Source organism: Gopherus evgoodei, chromosome 10 (genome assembly GCF_007399415.2).
Source record: "Gopherus evgoodei ecotype Sinaloan lineage chromosome 10, rGopEvg1_v1.p, whole genome shotgun sequence".
In the NCBI taxonomy this organism is placed as follows: domain Eukaryota; kingdom Metazoa; phylum Chordata; order Testudines; family Testudinidae; genus Gopherus; species Gopherus evgoodei.
The window spans coordinates 84,331,933-84,354,352 of NC_044331.1; the positions used below are offsets into that span (position 1 = coordinate 84,331,933).

The window sequence follows — 22,420 nt, forward strand, 5'->3', positions numbered from 1 at the left end:
ACTGCGGGGAGCGAAGGGGCTCAGAGGCCGGAGACCCGCGGCCGGGCCGGGCCGGACCGGACTCCGCTCGCGCCTCAGCCACCCATCCCCGCAGGCGCTACACCAGGCAGGCAGCTGAGCGCGCGCCGGTGGGGAGTGACGACAGCAGGCGGCCGAGCTCGGGTTGGTCGGCATGGAAGGGGCGGCGCAGCTTCTGAGAAGAGATTGGCCAGTCCGTTGTGGGCGGATGTGACGCTGCGGCAAGCCGGCCGAAGATTGGCTGTGTTTGTGGGGAGGCCGGAAGCGGCGGTACGGAGGCCGAGCGGCGATTGGCGGAAGCGGCGGCGCGATGGAGCTGAGCGAGATGCTGTATAACAAGTCCGAGTACATCGAGACGGTGCGGGGCCTGCCGGGCGGGGGGAGCAGCGCGGGGCGCGCCGGGACCTCGCGGGGCGGGGCCGGCTCGGCTCCTGCCCCAGCCCCAGCCGGGGGCGGTGTCATCGTGCCGCAGCGCCGCTCTCAGGGCGGCGGGGCCCGGGTCAGGCCCGTGCCCCCAGTATCCTGCCTCTGAGCCTGGCAGATGACGAACGGGGCCAGTATCGAGTGATCCACCCCCTGTCCTGCAGCCAGAGGTTAGGGACACCCAGAGCACGGGCTTGTGTCCCTGCCCATCTTGGCTGACAGCCATCGACGGACCTACCCTCTGTGAACTTCCCTGGTGCTTTTTTGAACCTACTTATACTTTTGGCCTCCACAGCATCCCCTGGTAACAAGTGCACAGCTTGACTCTGGGTTGTGTTGGCTATTTTTGTTTGCCTTTTAATTTCAGCTGGCAGCCCCTCCTTGTGTTACGGGAAGGGGTAAATAACGCTTGCCTCTTCGCTTTCTCAACAGCTCTAGCACATCCTCCCTTAGGTCTTTCTTTTGAAGCTGAGCAGTTCCTCTCATTTTAATCTCTCCTTGTGTGGAACCTGTTCTATACCCCTCGTAATTTCTGTTGTACTTTTCTGTACCTTTTCCAATTCTTATATACACACACCCTTCCTTTCTCTATCTGAGATAGGGGTGACCAGAACTGCATGCAGTACTCAAGGTGTGAGCGTACCATGGATTAATATAGGGGCATTATGATATTTTCTGTTTTATTAGTTGTCCCTTTTTTAATGATTCCCAACTTTTTTGACTGCAGCCGCACATTGAACAAATGTTTACAGAGAACTATCCATGATGACTCCCAAGATCTCTTTCTTGAGTGGTAACAGCTAATTTAGAACCCATTATTTTTTCCAATGTGCATCACTTTGCACTTATCAACATGAATTTCATCTGCCATTTGGTTGCCAAGTCACTCGTTTTTTTAAAGAGCCCTTTGTAACTCTTTGTAGTCAACTTTGGACTTAACTATCTTGAGTAATTTAATATTTCCAAATTTTGCCACCTCACTGTTGATCCCCTTTCACCATCATTTATAAATATGTTGACAGCACAGGTCTCATTATAGTTCCTTGGGGGACCCTGCTATTTGCCTATCTCCATTGTGAAAACTGATCATTTATTCCTATCCCTTTTTCCTATCATTTAAGCAGTTACTGACCCATGAGAGAACCTTCCCTCTTATTCCATGAATGCTTAGTTTGCTTCATTTCTCAGAACTCCCACGGGAGACATGGCCCTGTCCTAAGGAGCATCCAGTCCAAAGGCTGGTCTTGACAGATAGGTAAGGGATGATTGCAGAGCAGACGGGAGGATGTGGTCCTGGTCTCTGCTCTGAACTAGGTGCACACAGGTTTTAGTGTACAAGGCATCCAGGCAACCTTTGGCTGTGAGAGCTCCCACTCCAGAAGAGCAGGCTGCACTGGAAGGCCCAAAAGAAGGAGTTATCTGAGATTTTAAAAGTCTCTTTTTCGTCTTAGTCAAGTTTTTGTTTTTCCTACTTGCAGGCCTCCAAATCAGGGGGCCTTAGGACAGAGGAGTATGACGAGGGTGATGGCCTAGCACATCTATCACTTCTTCCTTGTATTCTTTAAATTACAATATTACAGTCCTGGAGCAGAGTCCCAATGGAAGATTTACTATCAGAAGAGAGCCTGAAGAAGAGATTCAGTGGAGGACAGTGGACTATTCTGCTGATACTACGTTGGATCTTGCCTAAGGACTAACATCCAGGAGTCCTGGAGGCAGCGTTAAAGCATTCTGTTTGCAAACGATGTGCTATAAAATTCTATAGTGAAGGTTCATTATAATAAAGTACCCCACACAATCCACAGGTATAATAGGACTTTTGTATCACAAGGATGTATTTCTGTCATTGATCGTCTCTCTGTCTCTTGGTTTCCTTCAGGCATCTGGCAACAAAGTCAGCAGACAGTCTGTGCTCTGTGGAAGCCAGAACATAGTTCTGAATGGAAAGGTGGGTAATACCAAGTCACTGGTGTACTTTTTGTAAAATTGAGCATTTCTGTGGTTTACAGTCAAACTCTCATGTGATAAATTGTATAATCAACTGACCACACTTCAGTTTGTTATGAAATATACTCAAGGCCAAATACCCAGTGTCAGTCAGATTAATATGGTACAGGAAAAAGGTTCTATACATTACAGTCTCTGAGAAGTCATGCCATGCAGTGATGTTGCATTCATCTTATGCAAGTGGTGTGCTCCCCAAATTATACATTTTATCTAGTATTATTTATATGATGATTTTACAAGTTGTATATATCTTTACATGTCACTAAAGTCTAACCCATCAGGTCCATCTCCTGGTTTTCCATCCCTGCCCATCCTGGATAACAGCTAGTGATGGACTTATACTCCATGAACCTATCTAGTTCTTTTTGTGTCCCAGTTCCCTAGTTTGTTGTCCTGTTTCTTCCTTATCTTTGCTTTGGATACTAGCATTCAAGGTACTGGTCCGTGAAGGTACTGCCCGAACTAGTACTAAGACATACAACAAATATATCTGTAGATGTGTGTGGATAATAGATATTAATAATATGATCAATGTTTGTTAGCCAGCATATAATAGTCAACACATGGCACATGTAGCTTCCTTGCAAATGAGCTTTATATTTCTAACCCTTTGCCTTTCACATTATTTTTCGCTCCCAGATTTAGTTCCTAGTACTGTATTCTTCTAGTGCAGTTCTCCTGATTCATCTCACATACTTATTTTGTTGATCATTGTCATCCTCTCTAATATTTTTTCTGTCAACTGGAAGGAAGTGTTAACTAATGCTTAGAACAGGATTCATAGATTCCAAGACCAGAAGGGAGCACTGTGATCATCTAGTCTGACCTCCTGCATAGCACAGGCCATAGAACTTCCCCAAAATAATTCCTAGAGCAGAGATTTTAGAATAATATTCAATCATGATTTTAAAAATGTGGGTGATGGAGAATCCACCACGACCCTGGGTAAATTGTTCCAGTGGTTCTCACTGTTAAAAATGTACATCTTATTTACAGTCTGAATTTATCTAGCTTCAACTTCTAGCTATTGGATCAATTGCAGTATTGGGATCCAAAATCTCTGCACCCGCTGTGTAGCCTTTGGGCAAGCTGCTTAACCTTTCTGTGCCTCAGCCTGACTACTGGTGGAGTGGAGATAAGAACTGACTCCTTTGTATGGTGTCTTGAGATGCTCTCATGAAAGGGACTCTAGCAGTGAATCTGCATTTTCTGTTCTCATTCATGTGGTTTGCTCTATAGGGCCACGATTCATATACTTATATGTGCCAGTGACAAAAGCTGGTGATCCTTGGGCCCAGCGGAGCCCTGCTGGAAGATATAATTTAATTGAAGTTACACTAGTTGATCCATGTGGCCCTATATAGTATAATAAAGCTTACTGAAAACATTGGCAGAACTTGAACTCGTTTGGCTCTCTTTCTCTTGTTACCTAGACGATAGTTATGAATGATTGTATTATTCGTGGTGATCTGGCAAACGTAAGAGTTGGACGCCACTGTGTTGTGAAAAGCCGCAGTGTCATCAGGCCGCCTTTCAAGAAATTCAGCAAGGGGTAGGAGTTTCTATTTTTTCTGTGCTGTGCTATGAGGCTTCTTAAACTGAAAGGTGACCTTAGACGCTTTGGATTTGCTAAGAGCTGAACTCAGGGGGACTGTTTCTGTTGCTACAGTTTTGTATAAATCCTCCTAAGTCAGCATTTTATCTTATTCCCTGCTCTGCTTTGTGGGTCAGTAATCCTATCAAATTACAGCATGGAAGTCACTGGACTGAACTCAGAGACATAGGCGAAGGAGAGGCTGACCTATTTATTTTAAATGTACATATCTGCAATCTTTACATCTAAATATATTTTGCTAGTAGCTAGGATTCTTAAACAATTCTGTTTTAACTCTTCAGTTCACCTTTTAAAAATACTCGCGCAATTGGAAATACTTACTCCTTTTCTAAGTCTTGAATGCAGCCTGGGACTAGCACATACTCCTCCAGTGCACCTCAGCCAGATCTAACTATATTACTACCATATTTTAATAATGGCTATAAAAGAAGAATCTTGCATTGTACAATGTATGTCTCAGATCTCTGGTACTGGAGATAACTAGGCTGGAATATTATTATTTGTTGGATCTGTTTATTTGTCCCTTGGTGTCTGTGTTATTTAACATGCATGGAAAAACATCCCCAAACTGATCCATCAGGCTACTATACTTCCTTTTTTCAAGACCAGCCTCTGCCCTGGATGCAGTCTGTAAGAAACATCTATAAGATGCCTATAGGAAATCAGCCGGTTAATGATGGCTAGGTTGTAGAGCAGTTGACGATACCAAGTGGTTGCTTATTTGTAACAGAAAAAGACGTGTATGTTCGTATGTTACTTGTCATGTGTGGCCCAATCCTGCAATGAGAGGTGAACCAGGGATCCCTGCACTCACATGAAGCCCCACTGGAGTCAGCTGGGCCCATCAGACTGCAGTGATTGCACATTGAGGGATCCAGGGCTTTAGATATTGTATTCCAGCCATAGTCTCCGAGGGTTGAGGAATTTCTAATATAAACTACATGCTTGAAATGAATTTAACTTCAAAATACCCTATCAGACTTACTTTCTGCATCAAAAGAAGCAAAATGGGCACAATCCTTTTTTTCCCTTTGCAGTTTACCTCTTATGACTAGTATCTAATATCTTGGCTGAAGCATTGGCAAAAGAAATCCCTTATAGATTCCAATGTCTAAATGCACACTCAGCCCACTGGCCTTTATTTAAATCTAATCTGAACATGGAGCTTTCCTTTGGGACCATGTATCAGCTATAGATATTTTGCATTAACCTTCATATCCAGTCATGGGCTATTATGGCCTTATCAATGTTTATCAGTGAATGGCTCTAAAAGGATTAAAATCACTTAATCATTATGAACTTTCAGACTTCACTGCTTTATTCTTCTCATTCCTGCTTCCCATTGGGGATCCTAATTCAAAATGCTTTAACAGGCAGCTGACCTAAAGCTTCTAAACAGCATGTTAAGCCCAGAAAATGTCAGACTTTGTGTGTTCATTGTCCTAGCTGTCTGCTTGGAATTGAATAGTTAAAATTCAGTATTCAAAAGAGAACAGATTTAATGTGTGGGTTTTTTTCCTCCTGTGGAGTTTTAAATACAGATAGTTGCTTCATTATTTGAGCCCATTTGTGACAGCCAGAGAGGTACCTCTGCCCTGAAAAGCTTATGGTCTGTTGGGGCAGCATCACAAACCAGTTAGTGTTAATGCTTTATTCAGCCATAGCCAGCTCTCAACCTCATTCCTTCTCCCTCTGGCACAAGAGACATGCAGGAAACAAAGCTGGAATGCATCATGTAACAATCTCTGGCCAGCAGCTCAGACAGCAGAATTTAGAGCAGCTCTTGGGCTGCTGTTTTAGGCCCCATCCAGTCCCAGGAGCAAAGGGGGTTTATAGCCACTTTTTTCCACCTTCCTTCCTGTAAGTAGAGCTCGGACAAACCCAGGGATTCAGACCTTAAATTGTTTTAAAAAACACCATCTTGGTGATATTTTCATATGGCCACAGAATCTTCTACTGTGACTGTTACAAGGTGCCTGGTTTGCAAACTGTAGCAGGACACAATTTAATTCATGAGCAAATGAATGAACACAGTCCATGACTGTGCCCCTAGGGATGTCCTGCTCGAATGTCCTCGAACACTCCGATTCTAGCACACTTCCTGAGCAGTAAAGTATCTGGTGCACTGGTAACGCAGGCCCGTTAAAGAGCTGCTAGAGTTAGAAGGCAGCAATACTTGAACTTCTCCCAGTTTGTAACAAGCGAGCTGGAAGGATGGTCCAGTGGACCTGACACCCAGGTTCAATTCCCTGATACACCATAGGCTTCCTGTGTGACCTCCGGCAAGCCACACAGGCTCTCTGTGCCTCAGTTCCCCATCTGTGCAATGGGGAGAACAGCACTGCCGTGCTTGGGGGGATGTTGAGAGGATAAATGCATTAAAAGATTGTGAAGCGCTTAGATATTGTGAAGACGAGGGCCAGATAAGGCAGAATGTCCATGAAGTCTTGGCTGGCAGGACCTACATATATCCTTGCAGGCTGCTTTGGCTTCTCCTTATTGTCCCCTTCCCTCTCTCTCCCTGCACTAACTCCTATTATAAGCAGTTAATGGCTGTCAGCTAGCCTGGTTTGAAAAGTTGCTTGATCATCATGAGGAATTAATATAAAATGCACCATTACTGGCCACCTCTGTCTTGGCTCCAGGCCCTGCCTTTGGCAAGCTGGTGGGGGTGGGGACACTTACATGATGTTGGGTTTAATGCTATTGTGGATTCATCAGTGCTGCAGAGCCTGAGCAAATAACCCCTTCTCCTTCTCCAGAGTTGCTTTCTTCCCTCTCCACATTGGTGATCATGTCTTTATAGAAGAAGACTGCGTTGTCAATGCAGCCCAGATTGGCTCCTACGTTCACATAGGCAAGAACTGTGTCATTGTAAGTACGCATGGTCAGTCTTTCTTTAAACCCCTCAAATACAGTTAAGAACTTATACTTCCTTTTGCTGGCTCAGAGCATCAGGGAAATTCCCATCCTTGGGTTAAGAGAGATGGACTAACTTTGGATTGGACCAGAAGTTCCCGTACACTGGAACAGATGCTAGCCAGGGGTGATCTCTATTGCCTTGAACGGTCCCCACTTTGATCACTGTCCTCATGTAACAACCCTCCCTCAGCTTGGAGTGTGAAAACTCTTTGAGGGCAGAGACTGTGCTCTTTTGTATTGAGAATGCTTCTAAAGTGAAGGTGCTACCAAAAATGTAACTGGTCCCTCAGGCTTCTGGGCTAAATATAAAGGTGAAGCTTAGCATGAGGAGTCTGTGCTGGATCCCAATGCACCTGTGCTGCATGCCTCCTACTCAGGTATGTACACGCTCTGCTCTGTGATAGAGCTTGAGATTGGGCTTTGGTGAAGGCCAGAGCGCACACAGCTGACTGGGAAACAGCAAGTGCTAGCGGTGTTCTGAAATTGACACAGTAACTTAGGTCTGGGAAGCCTTGAATAATAGGCCTAAGGCAAGTGTGAGGTTTGCCTGACCATGCCCAAGGTGGTCACTTGTGTAATTGACTATGCAGTTAGTGACACTGCCTTATTTTAGTTGAGAAAACTTCTGAATTCTACATTAATACCCACTGATAATGCTAGATCCTGCAGCTTACTCCGCTGCTTCAGAGGAAGAAAGGCAGCCTGCTAGTAGAAGTTCAGATTAACACTAGATCTTTTTCATCACAGACATCAAACACTGCAAAGCCACATTTTCTTCTGCTCCACACAAAACGTGGAGTTGCGGGGAGGTGCCAGCATGTACTACCTGGAAATGATCAGAGCTAGCTGGGAAGGCAGGAATGAGCCAGTGGTACAAAGAGGGCAGAATGCAATAATGTCTTTAAATGGCTTGAGCTTGACAGCCGGCAAAAATGGGGGTGAGTGTAATTAAATGAGGTAGAAGGCCCTTTCTGGGGCCTGTAACCTTATTACCTGAGACACCTTCAGTTTCTTCTCTCCAAGAGTAGCTGGTGCAGGCAGGAGAGGCCCCAAGGGCTCCTTTTTCTGAGCCCATGTCCCAAGGGTATCTCTCTCCCTCTCTCAAGGCAAACCAGGCTGGAAGACATTAGAAAAGCCTCATGACATACAATGGTATTGTGAGGCCTCAATAGCCCCTATCTACCTGGAATGAATGGCCAACAAATGACTCCCATTAGTAATGGCTTTCTGTATCAGTTGGCAGTTTATCATCAAGATTAATGTGCAGTTTGCTGTATCATCATTCGGTTAAACGAATATATGGAGCACTAATTGCTAATCGTTTCAGACAGGCTGCCAAGCGTCTTTGAACAGGGTGACTCTTTCAAAAAGGTTAATGTCCTGAGTTGCATTAAATAGTGCAGCAATTTCAGTCTAATCGCTGTTGCCTGTTTCAAAAACATGCGTGTTCTTTTCAAACATTGTGTTTACACAAGGCTAGACAAGTGGACGTTCCTATTAATTGCTATTTGTTTCTGGGCTTTGTCTGCCTCTGTAAGCCAAATAAGAGCAGTTGGATTGTCAGCATGCATTAGGAATTGTTGATGTCAGGGTATCCAGAGGAGAGTGTGCTTTTCACAGAGGTACAAGTGGAGCTCAGCACAGGTATAGAGAATGCCATACAGCCAAGGTTATTGACTACTGCAGTGGGGAATATTTTGCCCAGTTCCTACATGGTTAGGACTACCAATTCCCACTTGAATATCTACTTACCTGAAATGACTTGTTTTAATATGTAAATCCCTACTATGCATTTATGAGGAACACACAGATTTTTCCACACAAAAGACAGTCTCTGCTAGTATGTGTTGATCTGTAAAACATGAAAGATTGCCATGTATGTTAATGAACAAAAAGTTATTGTTGGCCAAACCTACATAAAACATTTTAATTCCAGCCCGAAGTGTATGAAAGCAAAGAGAGAGACTAGTAACTCTGTACTGAGAGTGCACTAATGATTTCTAGACCGCCAGCATGGCAGTAAGGGCTTATCTATACTAAACAGTTTTGCTGCTTTAATTATGCTGATATAATTTAAGGGGCATTTGCTGTTTTGTGTCGATGGAATGTAAGGGCAACATACCAGTATAGCTAATTTTGCTTCCCAAAGCAGAAATAAGTTATGCCCGTATAAGATAACTTTATCCAGTATAACTGCATCCATACTAGGGCTTATACCAGGACAACTATTGGTAAAAAAAAAAAATAAAAATCACCCACCTAGTTACGCTGGTGTAACTTCTAGTATAGACCAGGCCTAATAGTGAAATCAGCAATCCGAGCTGAGAGGAGACGAACCCTGGGCTGCAGGCAGATATCTTGCTTCTTACAAACAGCCCTCGCAGCAGCTCTGACTAATCGAGAGCAGTCAGACTCACTTCTGAATATTAGAGACATGAGTAGGAGTACGACAAAGCGTGTTTCTGTTGTTATACAATCAAACGGAATCTGGTCTGTGTTTTAGGGTCGTAGGTGTGTTTTGAAAGACTGCTGCAAAATTCTAGCCAACACAGTTCTACCCCCTGAAACCGTGGTCCCGCCTTTTACAGTCTTTTCAGGCTGCCCAGGTAAAGTCCATTTAATTTTACTTCCAGTATAAATTCAGCTAACGTATATCCTGATATTTAAAAGAAATACAACACATTGATGTGGAGAAGGCCAGGTAGGCTCCATGGTTGCACTGTCTTATAGTAAGAGAGGGGAGGGAAGTGCTCAGATAAATGAAAAGTAGCAATTCTAACCAATGGAACTCACTGTCTCAGGATATTATTGGGAGAGGAGTTCAGGATGAGTAAGCATAGCATCTGCACATTCAGTAGCTAGGCTAATACAGCTAGGGCCTGTCAGTCTGATTGCCAGCTCAGACCATTCTTAGTTACAGAATCACTTCCCAGCAGAGCTCAGAATCAACAACGTGGCCTATCAAGCATCCAGCATTCCACAGGCAGTTGTGCTTTGGCATCAAGAAAGCGTCTCCTCTTCTCTCCCATATGATCTGGATTTGCAGGTGCCTCCATAAACACAGCTGGAGAGAATTCTGTTAGACCACTGTGCATGTGCTACCTGCATGGGCAGATGCTCCAAACTAAAGCCTGTGAATGCTCCTGTTAGACTACCCATCTGTGCTGGTACGGAACCCACCCCAACAGCACTGCTGACCATACTGGCGGTGTAAATGTTCCAGTCATTTGGAAACAGCCCTGCTGGAAAGGTCAATGTAACCTTTGTTCCCTTGGTTACTAGCCTTTCTTTAGGAAAGAGCTTTCATGACCCTTGTTTATCTAGGGTGGGTGTAAGCCATGAAGGGATCTAGCTGGAGACAGGCTGCTTTACTGCATCTCATGGGGAAGCCACACTATTGTGTTGATCTACATGAGAGCAGTGTCCCTACACAAGCCCATCGGTTGCTGTTTAACCTGCAGTATATAGAGCATAAATACTAGTGGAGAAGCTGAATAAAACTCTCCCAGGCTCATTGCTTCCCAAGAGAACATGTGCACTCACGCTTCTCTTGGTTTTTTAGGGCTCTTCTCTGGAGAACTCCCAGAATGCACCCAAGAGCTGATGATGGATGTTACAAAGAGCTATTACCAGAAGTTCTTGCCACTTACTCAGGTCTAGTAGCCTATTTACTGTTTCAGAGAAGGAAAGGCACTACAGGGAGCTTTGGGGAGGGGAGGATGTTTAGTGAGCTCTGCTGTTTGGAGTGGCATGTCCTCGCTCTGTGTTATTAACGCTATAGCTCCAGCAAGCAAAACCTTGTGAAAAGTTGCTGTGCCATGTTTAAACTTTGTTTATTTACTCAAATGTATTTTGTTCCATATTGTCTGTGAGCTGCGCCAGTAAATGTTTTGGGGTTGGAGTGCAGTTACAATTCCCGCTAGACTAATGCATCCTGCTGCTGTTGAGCAGTGAGGCAGGACCCTACTGTAAATACTTCCTAGCCAGAGTGAATCGCACATATCTGTTCTATTCAGCCTGACAGTGTGTCTGGCTGTTAGAAATAACCTTCGCTCTCGAACAGAGAGGCTGTGTGGCCAGCATCCTCATTAAGAGTGACTACTGTAAATACTTACTAAGAGCCAGGATTTTCCTTCATCTCCCCTCTAACCCATGGACCGAGATTCTCTCCTGTGCTAAGAATAGAACATCTTCTGCCTCCCTTAGCTCACTTCAAAGCTTTCAGTAGCGTAGCTTTCCTGACTCCTGCCCCACAGGCCTATGGGCAGAGCCTGGGCTTTCTCTGCCCTGTCTGAAGGGAAACGTCTCACCAGCTGGTAACTTCTGGCAGTAGAGACATTTACCTCCACTAATCCCAAACGCCTTGCAGGGTTAGTTTTCATGGCTGATGCCCATTTTTCTTCTGAGCATCATGCAGCTCAGTCTCAGCTGGGATTATGGAAAGAGGATGCCCTCTGCTGCACTGAATTATCTGAAACCAAGAGTGGGGGAGTGTGGCATTTATCCAGGTTTGCAGTACTGCATGGGGCAGAGCCTGTTGGCAGCTCTTACTTGCAGTGTAAAATTGTAACATGAAAAAATCAGAAATCTCTAGAAAAAGTAGGGAGTGGCATTTTGGGCACTGTTCAGCAGACACTAGGCATAATTCTTATGGAGGTAGCCTGTGTGCCTAATTCACATGAGGCTACAAACTCCACACACCTGACTCCTGTAGGGTGGGCCCTGCCAAGGATAAACAGAGTCTCTTTTTGTTAGATTGTATTCAACCTTAGCATTACTCCTTCCCTGCTGAATGTGGGGGCCTCTGGGTGGTCTCCTGCACTGACTGAGGAGCCAGGGTGCATGGCAATAGTGTTGTAGGTGTGTGGTGGTGAGAATAGCAGCAAAGGGCCTTTAGCTGTTTTGTATCACGTAGGGCTCTGATACACATTAACTAACTAGCAGCTATATAAATACTACCTGTCTTGTAACTACGGTTAATCAAATGTAACACCACTGTCTGGGTTGTTTGTATTTTTTACTGTACATAAATTAAAAGCCTCTTATATGGGTCAAGTGACTTGAAAGTTGTAACTTTCCAAATCAAATTGCTCTGAAAGCAGAGTAAGCTGTCTGCCAAGGGCACTGAGTTCCTGCTGTGTTGATGGACTCATTCCACATTCTATTGTTCAAAGAGAGGCACCTGAGCTATTACCAGGCATTTAGTTTGAGTGCATTAAAGAGCCTCTTGCATCACCCGAAACAGAATAACTTGTGCTGTTGTTGCTGTCTGTTTCACCTGTATACCTAGAAACAGAAAAATAAAAATCTAGGGCCACTGACGGGAAACTGTCCTGAAAAACTCTGATAAACACCTACCGACCCTGCACAAAACTGTTCGCTCAGCTTTAATGTGATAACAGGCTCCAGTCAAAAAATACTACTAGCTCCAGCCAGGTAGAGAACGGAAGGTGGATATAAACAGTTGCATGAAGATAAGAACCCTCCAGTTTTGCCAAGTACAATTAAAAAAGGCAGTTAGAGGCAAAGGCATCCTTTAAAAACTGGAATTCCAACCCTAGTGAGGAAAACAGAAAGGAACATAAACTCTGGCAAATCAAGTATAATTAGGCAGGTCAAAAAAGGATTTAAAAAGCAACTAGCAAAAGACAAACTAACAGCAGTTTTTGTTTTTAACTATATCAGAAGCAGAAGGCCTGTCAAACAATCAGTGGGGCCACTGGAAGATTGAAGTGCTAAAGAACAGTCAGGGAAGACAAGGCCAGAGTGGAGAAGCTAAATGAATGCTTTGCATTGGTCTTCACTGCAGAGGGGGTGAGGGAGATTCCCACACTTGAGCCATTCCTTTTTAGGTGACAAATCTGAGAAAATTTCCCCGATTGAGGTGTCAATAGCTGAGTTTTTGGAACAAATTGATTAATTAAACAGTAATAGGTCACCAGTGTCAGATGGTTTTCACCCATGGGTTCTGAAGGAACTCGTATGTGAAGTTTCAAAACTACTAACTGTGGCATGTAACCTATTGCTTCAATCAGCCTCTGTACCAGGTGATTGGAGGATAGCTAATGTGACTCTGATTTTTAAAAAAGGCTTCCGAGATAATCCTGGCAATTGCAGGCTGGGAGACTTGACTTCAGTACCAGGCAAATTGGTTGAAACTCTAGTAAAGAACAGAATTATCAAACACGTGGATGGACATGATGTGTTGGGGGGAAAGTCAACACAGCTTTTGTAAAGGGAAATCACGCCTCACCAATCTACTAGAATTCTTTGAGGTTGTCAACATGCATGTGAGTAAGAGTGATACAGTGTACATGGATTGTCAGAAAGCCTTTGAGGTCCCTCACCAAAAACTCTTAAGCAAAGTGAGCAGTCATGGAATGAGAGGGGAAAGTTGTCTCATGGATCAGTAACTGGCTACAAAATAGGAAACAAAGGGTAGACTAAATGGACAGTTTTCAGAATGGAGAGAGGTAAACAGCAGGATCCCCCAAGGATCTGTACTGGAACCAGTTCAACATATTCATAAATGATCTGGCAGAAGGGTTTTAGAGTGGTAATCGTGTTAGTCTATATCAACAGAAGGGGTACACAGGGAGTTGGCAAAGTTTGCAGATGATACAGAATTACTCAAGATAATTAAATCCTAAACTGTGAAGAGTTAAAAAAGGATCTCTGAAAATTGGGTTATTGGGCAACAGAATGGCAGATGAAATTCAGTTTTCAGTGCAAAGTAATGCATATTGGAAAAAAATAATCCCAACTATACATACAAAATGCTGGGGACTAAATTATCTGTTACCACTCAAGAAAAAATTTGGAGTCCTCATGGTTAGTTCTTTGTAACAATTTGCTCAATGTGCAGCAGCAGTCAAAAAAACTAACAGAATGCTAGGAACCATTAGGTACTGTATGCAGTTCTAGTCAACCTATTTCAAAAAATGTATTAAAATTAGAAAAATGTACAGAAAAGGTCAACAGAAATTATTAGGGGTATGGACCAACTTCCATATGCGGAGAGATTAAAGAAGACAAGACTTCATCTTAAAGAAAATAACATGACTGAGGGGGGATATCATAGAGGTCAATGCATCCTAAATAGTGTGGAGAAAGTGAATAGGAAAGTGTTATTTACGCCTTCACACAACACAAGAACCAGGCGTCACCCACTAAAATTAACAGGCAGCAGGTTTAAAACAAACATAAGGAAGTCCTACTTCACAGAACACACAGTCAGCTTGCAGAACTCGTTGCCAGGGGATGTTGTGAAGGGTAAAGTAAAAGTAAAAGAATTAGAGAAGTCCATGGAGGTTAGGCCCATCAACGGCTATCTCCAAGATGGTCAGGGATGCAGCCCCGTGCTCTGGGTGTCAGTAAACCTCCAAACTGGGACTGGATGACAGAGTATGCATCAGTTGATAAATTTCCCTGTTCTGTTCGTGCCCTGTGAAGTCCCTGGCACTGGCTGCTGTCAGAAGCCAGGATACTGGGCTAGATGGACCCATTGGTCCAATGCAATGTGGCCGTTTTTATATTCTTAATCCCTTGGAGTTAATTGAAAAGTCACACTTGTAAGGAAACCAAATGCAGTGTGGAGCCTTGCCACAAAATGAGCTCCACTGACAGGCAGTGAGTTTCAAGTCTGAAGAGCTGATGCCAATTGCCCACTTTAGCTTTAATTCCTCCCACCCACCCTTAAAGAGTAGGGAAATAAAGAAGAGCCCTGCTGCTAGAAGGGGAGTGAAGAGATTGTTTCTGGAACAGGCAGCCAGCCACAAATGTAGCCCACACTTATTCTTAATGGGGAGGTGTAGGTTATGGAGACTCCATCTCCCAGCATGCCATATTTCAGCTGGAACTGTTGTAGTCCTGTCTCTTAAGAGCTAGGGTGTCTATCCTCAGGTGTTATCCTAATTCCAATTTGGTAATTGCATTCCGCCTACATCAGTTATCTCAGAAATGTTAGTTGGATACTGCATCCTTTGGTTCCTGTCACTTTACCAAGGTGCACTGTTAAACAGCCATGTTCCACCCACCCCCACCCTGAGCAACAGGTGAAACGATATCTACAGCTGTCTGCAATGGCCCTGCAGCACGAGGCTTTCTTACCCTGATTATTGTTACTAGAAATGAGAGTCCTGAGGGTACCCAGCCCATTTTAAAATCCAGCCAGTTCCTCTCTCCAGCCCTGAAGTGTGAGCACCCGCAACCCTCTGCAACAGTTCTCTTGTTGCTGCCTCAAGCACTTGGCAATGCCTGTTTTCTTCTGACACTAATTTTCTAGGAGGGTGGGATTCCTTTTCTACCTGCTCCTCAGCCCAGCCAACACTGGCAGGCCCCCTGAGATCTGATTTTACATGAGAGCTAAAATGACACAGGGTTGGTGTAGTGGCTGTTGGATCCTCCAGTGCTGTGGTCCTGTTAAGCCCTGTCTACACGGGGCTTCAAAAAGAGCATGGTTTTGGTTTAAATCCATTCAAGGGTTATCTTAATACTTGGTTCTGTATTGGCGAACCAGATCCATTCAGTGAGTGCGACTGTATTTAAGTGGAGTTTAAGACAGGGGTTCTCAAACTGGGGGTCGGGACCCCTCAGGGGGTCACAGGATCATTACATGGAGGGGTTGCGAGCTGTCAACCTACACCCCAAACCCTGCTTGCCTCCAGCATTTATAATGGTGTTAAATATATTAAAAAGAGTGTTTTAATTTATTTGGGGGGGTTGCACTCAGAGGCTTGTAATGTGAAAGGGGTCACCAATAAAAAAGTTTGAAACCCACTGGGGTTTAAGTAGGATGACCCAGATGTTAAGGGGAAAATATAGGGACTGCCGCAAGGGGGTGTTTTTTTGTTTTTTAACACTCACTCATCTGGGAATTTGGCGGCAATTCAGCAAAGAGTCCTTCAGTCGCGGACAGTCTTCAGTGGGGGGTAATAAATGTTGCTGCCAAAGACAGAAGCACCTGCCACCGAAATACCACTGAAGACCGTCCACAACTGAAGGACTCTCCGCCGAATTGCCGCTAAAGACTAGGAAGCAAAATATCGAGACAAATGGCTTCCTGGCCGTACTCTGGTCAGGACGCGGGACAACCCGATTTTGAGGAGTTTATCGGGACGTCTGGTCACCCTGGGTTTAAGAAACCCTGTGAAACTGGGCCTGGAGCCAGATGTGGCTGGACGCTTAAAGAGCTCTACTGTACATTTCTCCTTTGAGTCACCTTGCCTGGGTTTAGTGTGATGAAAAGGTGATAGTGGGCCAGGGCCTGCTGCCTTTTCACCTGAGCAGAGCAAGTATTAAGTCAGATGTTCTTTGCATGGGAGGACATTGTGTCCTGTTGCTAAGTGAGCTTAACTGCTGAAAGGATTTGTTCCTCCAGTCTGTTCCCCTCATGGCCTCTCCACAGAGAAGCAGGAGCTATGTACTCTGCAGCTGCCATGATACAGGCACATAGATTGTTGCCTGGAAGATCACATGCCCCAACACACTTAAACTGCTGAGCTGCTTGCATGATCACATGGAGGCTGCAGTAACATGTTAAGTCACATTGCAGAGTGGCACCCAGGCTACCAACCGTCTCTTTGCTGACTGACCAAGGCAGCTCTGTGCTTGACAAGAAGGGTCCAGCTCTAGGCGTGTTACCATGATGTCCACTTCAGAGTTTCAACACAACACAGGGCATTTCACAAGGATTTCTTGATTGGTGACCCCACCTGGGCATCAGGAAGTTAGGGAAGGAAGACTAAATAAAGGGGAAAACCCCGTTGGAAGATGGGAGCTACTTTTGGGGCGTGGAATTAAGGGGGTGTGGTCAAAAGCCATTTGGATGAGCTATGGGACCTGCCATGCTTTCCCACACCCCTGGCTAGAGCTGCCTAGTGCTGTGGTTTTTTCGCACAGCTGTCCAGCCAGGGGCCTGCAGTTGCAGCGCTGTCCAGGCGCATGTCCGCCTGGAATCCCCTTTTACCATACTGAGCTGCCACACTGCTGCCTCAATGACCATCTGTCTTGTTGTCTTTGTTAAGGTGGCCTTTGCCAGGGCCTAAAGACCAAGTCACCAGCGAAGACCTCACAAATGCAGCCCTGTTAAAATCCCCCAGATCTGGCCCTTTTAACCTCCATCCTCTGGAGCATCACTCTGTCCAGGCTCGTCTCTGAACCTCTGCCTGCTGGCTAGCTGCACTGGCTGGAATGATGAAGTGTCCCTAGGTTGGTGCCTGCCACCACTGCCTCTTGGGAGTTGTTGTTTCCTGATAGCTACAATTAGCCTGATACAGTAGAATGAACCACAACTTCCATGAGGAGGCTTTGCTGCGCAGACCTGGAGTAAATGGCCACAGTGGAGCTAGTTGGCTTTGTGGGCAATGGAGACTCCGCTACTGGATTCCTCTGTTCAGGAACCTTTTAAAAACATTCTCACTTGCTTAAACAATAAACCAGGCCTGCATTCTGCCACCATACTGTTTTGTGGGCCACGAATTGCATTACATCCAGCATTACACCATGCTCGCGTGCTTTGTTTGAAATATAAACACTGCTCAGAAATGGAACAAAATCAGAGCTTTAGGAAGCCGCCTTCTCCCAGCCTGTGCTTCCGGGATAGCTGGGGTCAGCCACAAAGGAGCTTTTGCTATCACTCCAAGCCTTAGGAGCGCTGGGTGAGTGCTGGTTATCAAAGGGCCCTGCCACGAGACGGAATGGGCCCCAGGAGCATTGCTGAGGGTCAGACCTGCTCTACAGAGACAGGAGCCCCCAGGCCAGGCTGGGGATTTCCTGGAATGAGTTGAGCCATTGGCTACAATATGAGTGACCTGCAGGGCTTAGTGTTGGCCCCTAACATGTGCCCAGCACTCCAGTTTCAGAAGAGCCATGAACTCTCAGGTCCCTTCTAGAAAAGATCTTAATGCCTGTAGCCTGAGGTACCAATTAGCCAGTATTTATTTAAACTTAGCAGCAGCGTCTCCTGGGAGGGGCTGGCTAACTGTTTACAAAGGTGTCTTGTACCAGCTGGGGCTGTGTCATCCTCACACTCCTGGGTTAAATGAAGCTGGTTCGGTTAATGGGGAGGGGAAGCCAGGACAGGGATATTTCTAAATTAACATATAAAACACTGACCTGACCCCTTTTTACAGGTCATGCGAGCCTTTAGCAGTGAACAGAGCTAGGAAATTCAGGGGGCCCTAGGCCCAGCCAGCTTGCAGGGCAGAGCCAGACACACCGGGCAGATGGGCCTTTTCCCCTGTCATGGTATAAAAGGAGCAGGAACCCATTCCAGTGGAACAGACATGAAGCTTAGGTGTCCAATGGCAATTCCCGGCTGCTGCAAGGAGCAGGCTTTGGGCAGGTACCAGCTGTGGGCTAGCAATGTCACTGTGCAAGTCTCCAGCTAGCGAGTGTGCTGCCCTGAAACAGGCAAGGTGGCTTGCATTTGCTGGGCGTGGTGCCTGCCTGCCTGCGACTGAGCGAAACAGCTGACTGGATGCCAGGGGCGTTGCTTCCTGTAGACCTGCACGGGCATCCACCGGATTGCTCGCCAGAGGGGCACGCAGCAGGCTGTGGGTAACAATGACTAGAATCTCAGCTGGGAGAGGGGGATCATGTCTCCCACCACTGCTGTCGGAGCAGAGCCCAGCATCCCCAGCACTGTAGATCAGGTGTGAAGAGTGTCACCTTCATAACCACAGGGGACAGTTAGGACAGCAGAATGGAATGGCCCAATTTTGATTTTAGCCAGGATATGAGTTAATTGCCCCTCCTCTCTTGCACAAAGTGTCTTTCAGCCATCATGAATGGGGCAGGCACCGTGAAGGAAGCGGGCAAATAGAGCTTCCAAGAGCCCCTAGCACCATGCCCCCACTCCACTCACAGGAGTTTCATACAGGAGGGGGTGCTCCCAAGCAGAGCTGTTCAGTGCACAGCATTAGTGTGGAATGTGCGTTCTGCAGAGAGGTGCTTCTCCCAGCTTCTATCCCTGGTGCAGGGAGTCACTGCTTTGTTTACAAACAGAGCCAGGGTGATTAAGATCAGAAAAGGATGGCAATTAAATTAAGGATCTGGAAGTCCTTAGATGACTCTGTAAAACAGGAAAGGGGTGGGGGGAGAACACTGGACTCTGAAGAAATACAGCCAAGCCCTCTGAGCCAAGGTTACGTTCACAAAAGAGGACGACGTGAGGGGCAGAAGTGAAAAGAAGGGGCCAGAATCCAGGGCAGGGCTAGCAGTGGTAATAGAGAAGTTCCCACTCTACCTGTGGCTCCATCACCATAGTATGTAGCTGAGTGCCTCATCCATCTATTGTACCTTACAGCCACGTGCACAGTTGTGTGTCCCAGCCCTGCCTCATCATTCTGTATATTCTCATGTAGACAAACCAATAACGCTCCTGTCAAACCATGTCCTCACCTGTGTGTTAGCCACACCGAGAGCCTATGTGCCTGCTTGGGCATTTGGTCAGTGTATTCATCTGAGCATTCCCTATAACAGTGGGTCCCAACCTTTTCTCGGCTGCCGCACACCTTGATACCTTCAGTTATTTTGAGGCAGAACATCCTATTGTCTCCAACTGAACTCATGAATATTCATGATCCAATCCAGCACACGGCTAGTAGGGTTAAAATCAAAACTATGGCAGCTAATGGTAGATCACAATCTGTCTTTTGTGTCAGAATTAACATCTTCAACCGTGGAAACGAACATTAAATCTGAATATAAGAACTCTGGACAAAAGTATGCGCAGTGGAGAACGTGACATCAACTTGAGAATAATATTTTGGGATGAAACGCAATTAATAATTAATCATTTCTTCTCATTCTCAAAATAGTTTCCCCAGGTTGTGCAACTTTCTCTGCTGTTTTTAAATGCAATGTAGTTAATTAAGTCCCACTCAGAGTATCGCCACCTTCAAGAGACCTAAAAACAAATGTCAGGCCTCAACACATCAGGAGACTGGCCTCCCAAATGTGTGGTTATTTACAAAGAGGGTATGTTGATTTTTCAGTCTGTTTGTGATGTGTGAACACATCCTCAGAGGGTGTTTGTGCTGCCCCTGCTCCCACATGTACTGGGTACAAGGATTTTGGCCCCTGCTGCAGGAGTTCTCACCCCCCTCATCTGCCTGGCCCCTGATCAGCAATGAATCCTGCCCCACAACCTCCAAATCAATCCTCGCCCCTAGTCTCCAAATCAGTGCTGCTCCCAGCTCCCACCAGTTCTGTCCTCCATCAGTTCAGCCCCCACCTGACCCCAGTTCTGCCCCCTCCAAACCATGGGGGACTGCAGCAAGGTCCCCACTCTCCTTCAAGGCTGGGGGGGGTGGCTTCAGGGGCTCTCTCCACCCCCACCCCCAGAAGCTACAGGGGAGAGGGGGAGGGGCAGAGGAGCCCACCCATTGCTCACAGGAGGGGAGCTGGTGAGGGAGCTTGAGCTCTGCTTGGAGGAGGTGGGCAATCAGAAGGCGGCTTTCCCCTCCCCTGCCCGCGCTCTGCAGGACTCAGATTTGCTATCAACCTGGCTTTGGGGAGTGGAATGTGATGCATGCATAATATTTGAAAGGGGCCTCGTCCCAGAGAGCCAAAGGCTAGAGTGCCATCTGGCTCCCACACTAATTAAAATGCAAGGGAAGGTTGGTTTGTTCGCACATGTCTTTTTTAAAAAAGCTCCATGGCACGTCTCTTCAGGCCTGGCAGCACCCTAGTGTGCTGCAGTGCCCGGCTGTGAAATACTGCCCTGTGAAACACAAACACTTCAAACTAGAACTCTTCTGAAGGGCTGGCTGAGGTGCCGGGTCAGAAAACCCCGCAGTGCCCTTGTCACTAATGGTATCACTGTAAATCTGCTGCACTCAGGCCGGTAAGAGCCATTGTCAAACAGGGCAGAATAAACCAAAAAAACCCAAATGAAAGTTACACTGCGTTGTGTACGTCACTTAGGCAAAGGAAAGCTTCCATCTACTGCCCGATAGCAGGTGCCCTGAGCCTTCCTGACTCAGCAGAAGCTGGTCCTTCATAGTCTGCGGGAGGGAAAATAGCACCATCTCACTGAGAGGGAAATTGAGAGCACGTGTTATTTCTCTAGAACCCCTTTTAATGTCACTGGCTTCTGGGCCTGAGCTGCCCTCCTCAAATCGGGCCCAGTGCCCACTAGTTTGTTCCTGAGGCCAGCGAGCACATTTCGAATGGGATGCTGCCCTGTATGCCAGCTGAGCAGGAGCACCAGATGTCCCCAAGCTGCACTGCACACACAAAGCAGGAATCAGGCAGAGGCAGAACAATCCACATGTGTGAGAACCCCACAATGGCCTTATCATGGCAGTTCTACCCAGCCACACCAGGTGGCTTCCAGGGCTGGCTGCAAGTTGGCAAACGGAGCAGTTCTGGTCTCGTCTGGAAGTTTCTGTGTGCAGAGAACTGGGTTCTCCACCTGAGAACAGGAGCATTTTGAGTCCTGGGGGGAGGGGCGAGAGCAGAATCACTTGTCTGTCCCAACAAGTGACCCCTTTAGAACACCGTTCTCTGTGGAAATGTCCCAGGGCTCCACCCCAAGCATAGTCCTGAATCTGCAGCCCCCACCACTGCAGGGAGAGCGATTGGACATCCAGGGCACTGTCTGTGGGCAGGACTGCTAGCCCAGAGGAATCAGCAGGGCTCCAGGAATAATGCCTTTGAGCCCTGTACCGGGATCCTTCTTTCCTTTGGTTTTATGCAACCTTGCCTTTGTTTTTTGTCCTGCAGCAGCCAGTCAGTGCCCAAGCGCTGCCATTGCACCTGGTGCAGATTATTTATTAATATTGGTATCGCTTTAATCTAAAACACAGATAGGGTGGCACAAAGAGAATAGTGCTTCGCACCCAGATAACACACCCTCCACCCTGAGTAACCCAGCAGCTAAATCAGACCAAACCAGCTGGCAGGCAGACAGGAATTCCAGCCAGTGGTTATCTCCAGGCCCAAGGTGAGCCACGGTCTCCTTCACCCATCTTATTAGCTGCAAGTGCGCTGCAGCTTTCTGTCTGAGCCTCTGGCCATCATATCACACCGGTCCGAGGGGAACTGTTAGCCCTTCAGTGCAGGGATCTGTCTCTATCCCACCCGAACATCTTGGTTAACTTGCACGCAAGACTCCTCACATGCATTTCCTACCAGTGCAGTCACTGAAAGCCCAGGAAATTAACAGCTAAACCATAATTGCCTTGCCTTGGCTCCTATCCACCCTAATACCTAGCCACTTCTCCAGCTCATGACCAACCAACAGAGGGATCCCAGTGCGAATCTCACCAGCCTGAGCTCGGGGTCATCGCTGATGTTTCCATGATACTGGGGAGGGAGGGAGCACAATGCGGGCATAAGGGGAAGGAGAAGCAATAGGATCAAAGCTCAGAGCAGTAGAAGCTGCATGTTTCTATTGGATTAAAGTTCAAGGAGGAAGAGAGCTACTAA

At 46.3% G+C, this 22,420-nt stretch overlaps 1 protein-coding gene across 1 annotated transcript; it reads left to right on the forward strand.

Annotated features, from left to right (window-relative positions):
* Window positions 1-273: 273 nt before the first annotated feature.
* Window positions 274-17,440, forward strand: DCTN5 (dynactin subunit 5). Its single transcript, XM_030577837.1, has 7 exons — window positions 274-376; window positions 2,321-2,389; window positions 3,882-4,000; window positions 6,826-6,937; window positions 9,489-9,591; window positions 10,548-10,639; window positions 17,011-17,440. Exons 1-7 carry the CDS (start codon window positions 329-331, stop codon window positions 17,029-17,031), a joined length of 564 nt encoding a protein of 187 aa, XP_030433697.1. The 5' UTR covers window positions 274-328; the 3' UTR covers window positions 17,032-17,440.
* The last annotated feature ends 4,980 nt before the right edge of the window (window positions 17,441-22,420 follow it).

What these genes read in the sequence shown, in the direction of transcription:
- DCTN5 (XM_030577837.1), top strand. Translation starts at nt 329, where the DNA reads ATGGAGCTGAGCGAGATGCTGTATAACAAGTCCGAGTACATCGAGACG. An exon ending in TAGGCAAGAACTGTGTCATT is followed by an intron (nt 6,938 to 9,488) that starts GTAAGTACGCAT and finishes TCTGTGTTTTAG; the next exon opens with GGTCGTAGGTGTGTTTTGAA. An exon ending in AGTCTTTTCAGGCTGCCCAG is followed by an intron (nt 9,592 to 10,547) that starts GTAAAGTCCATT and finishes TTGGTTTTTTAG; the next exon opens with GGCTCTTCTCTGGAGAACTC.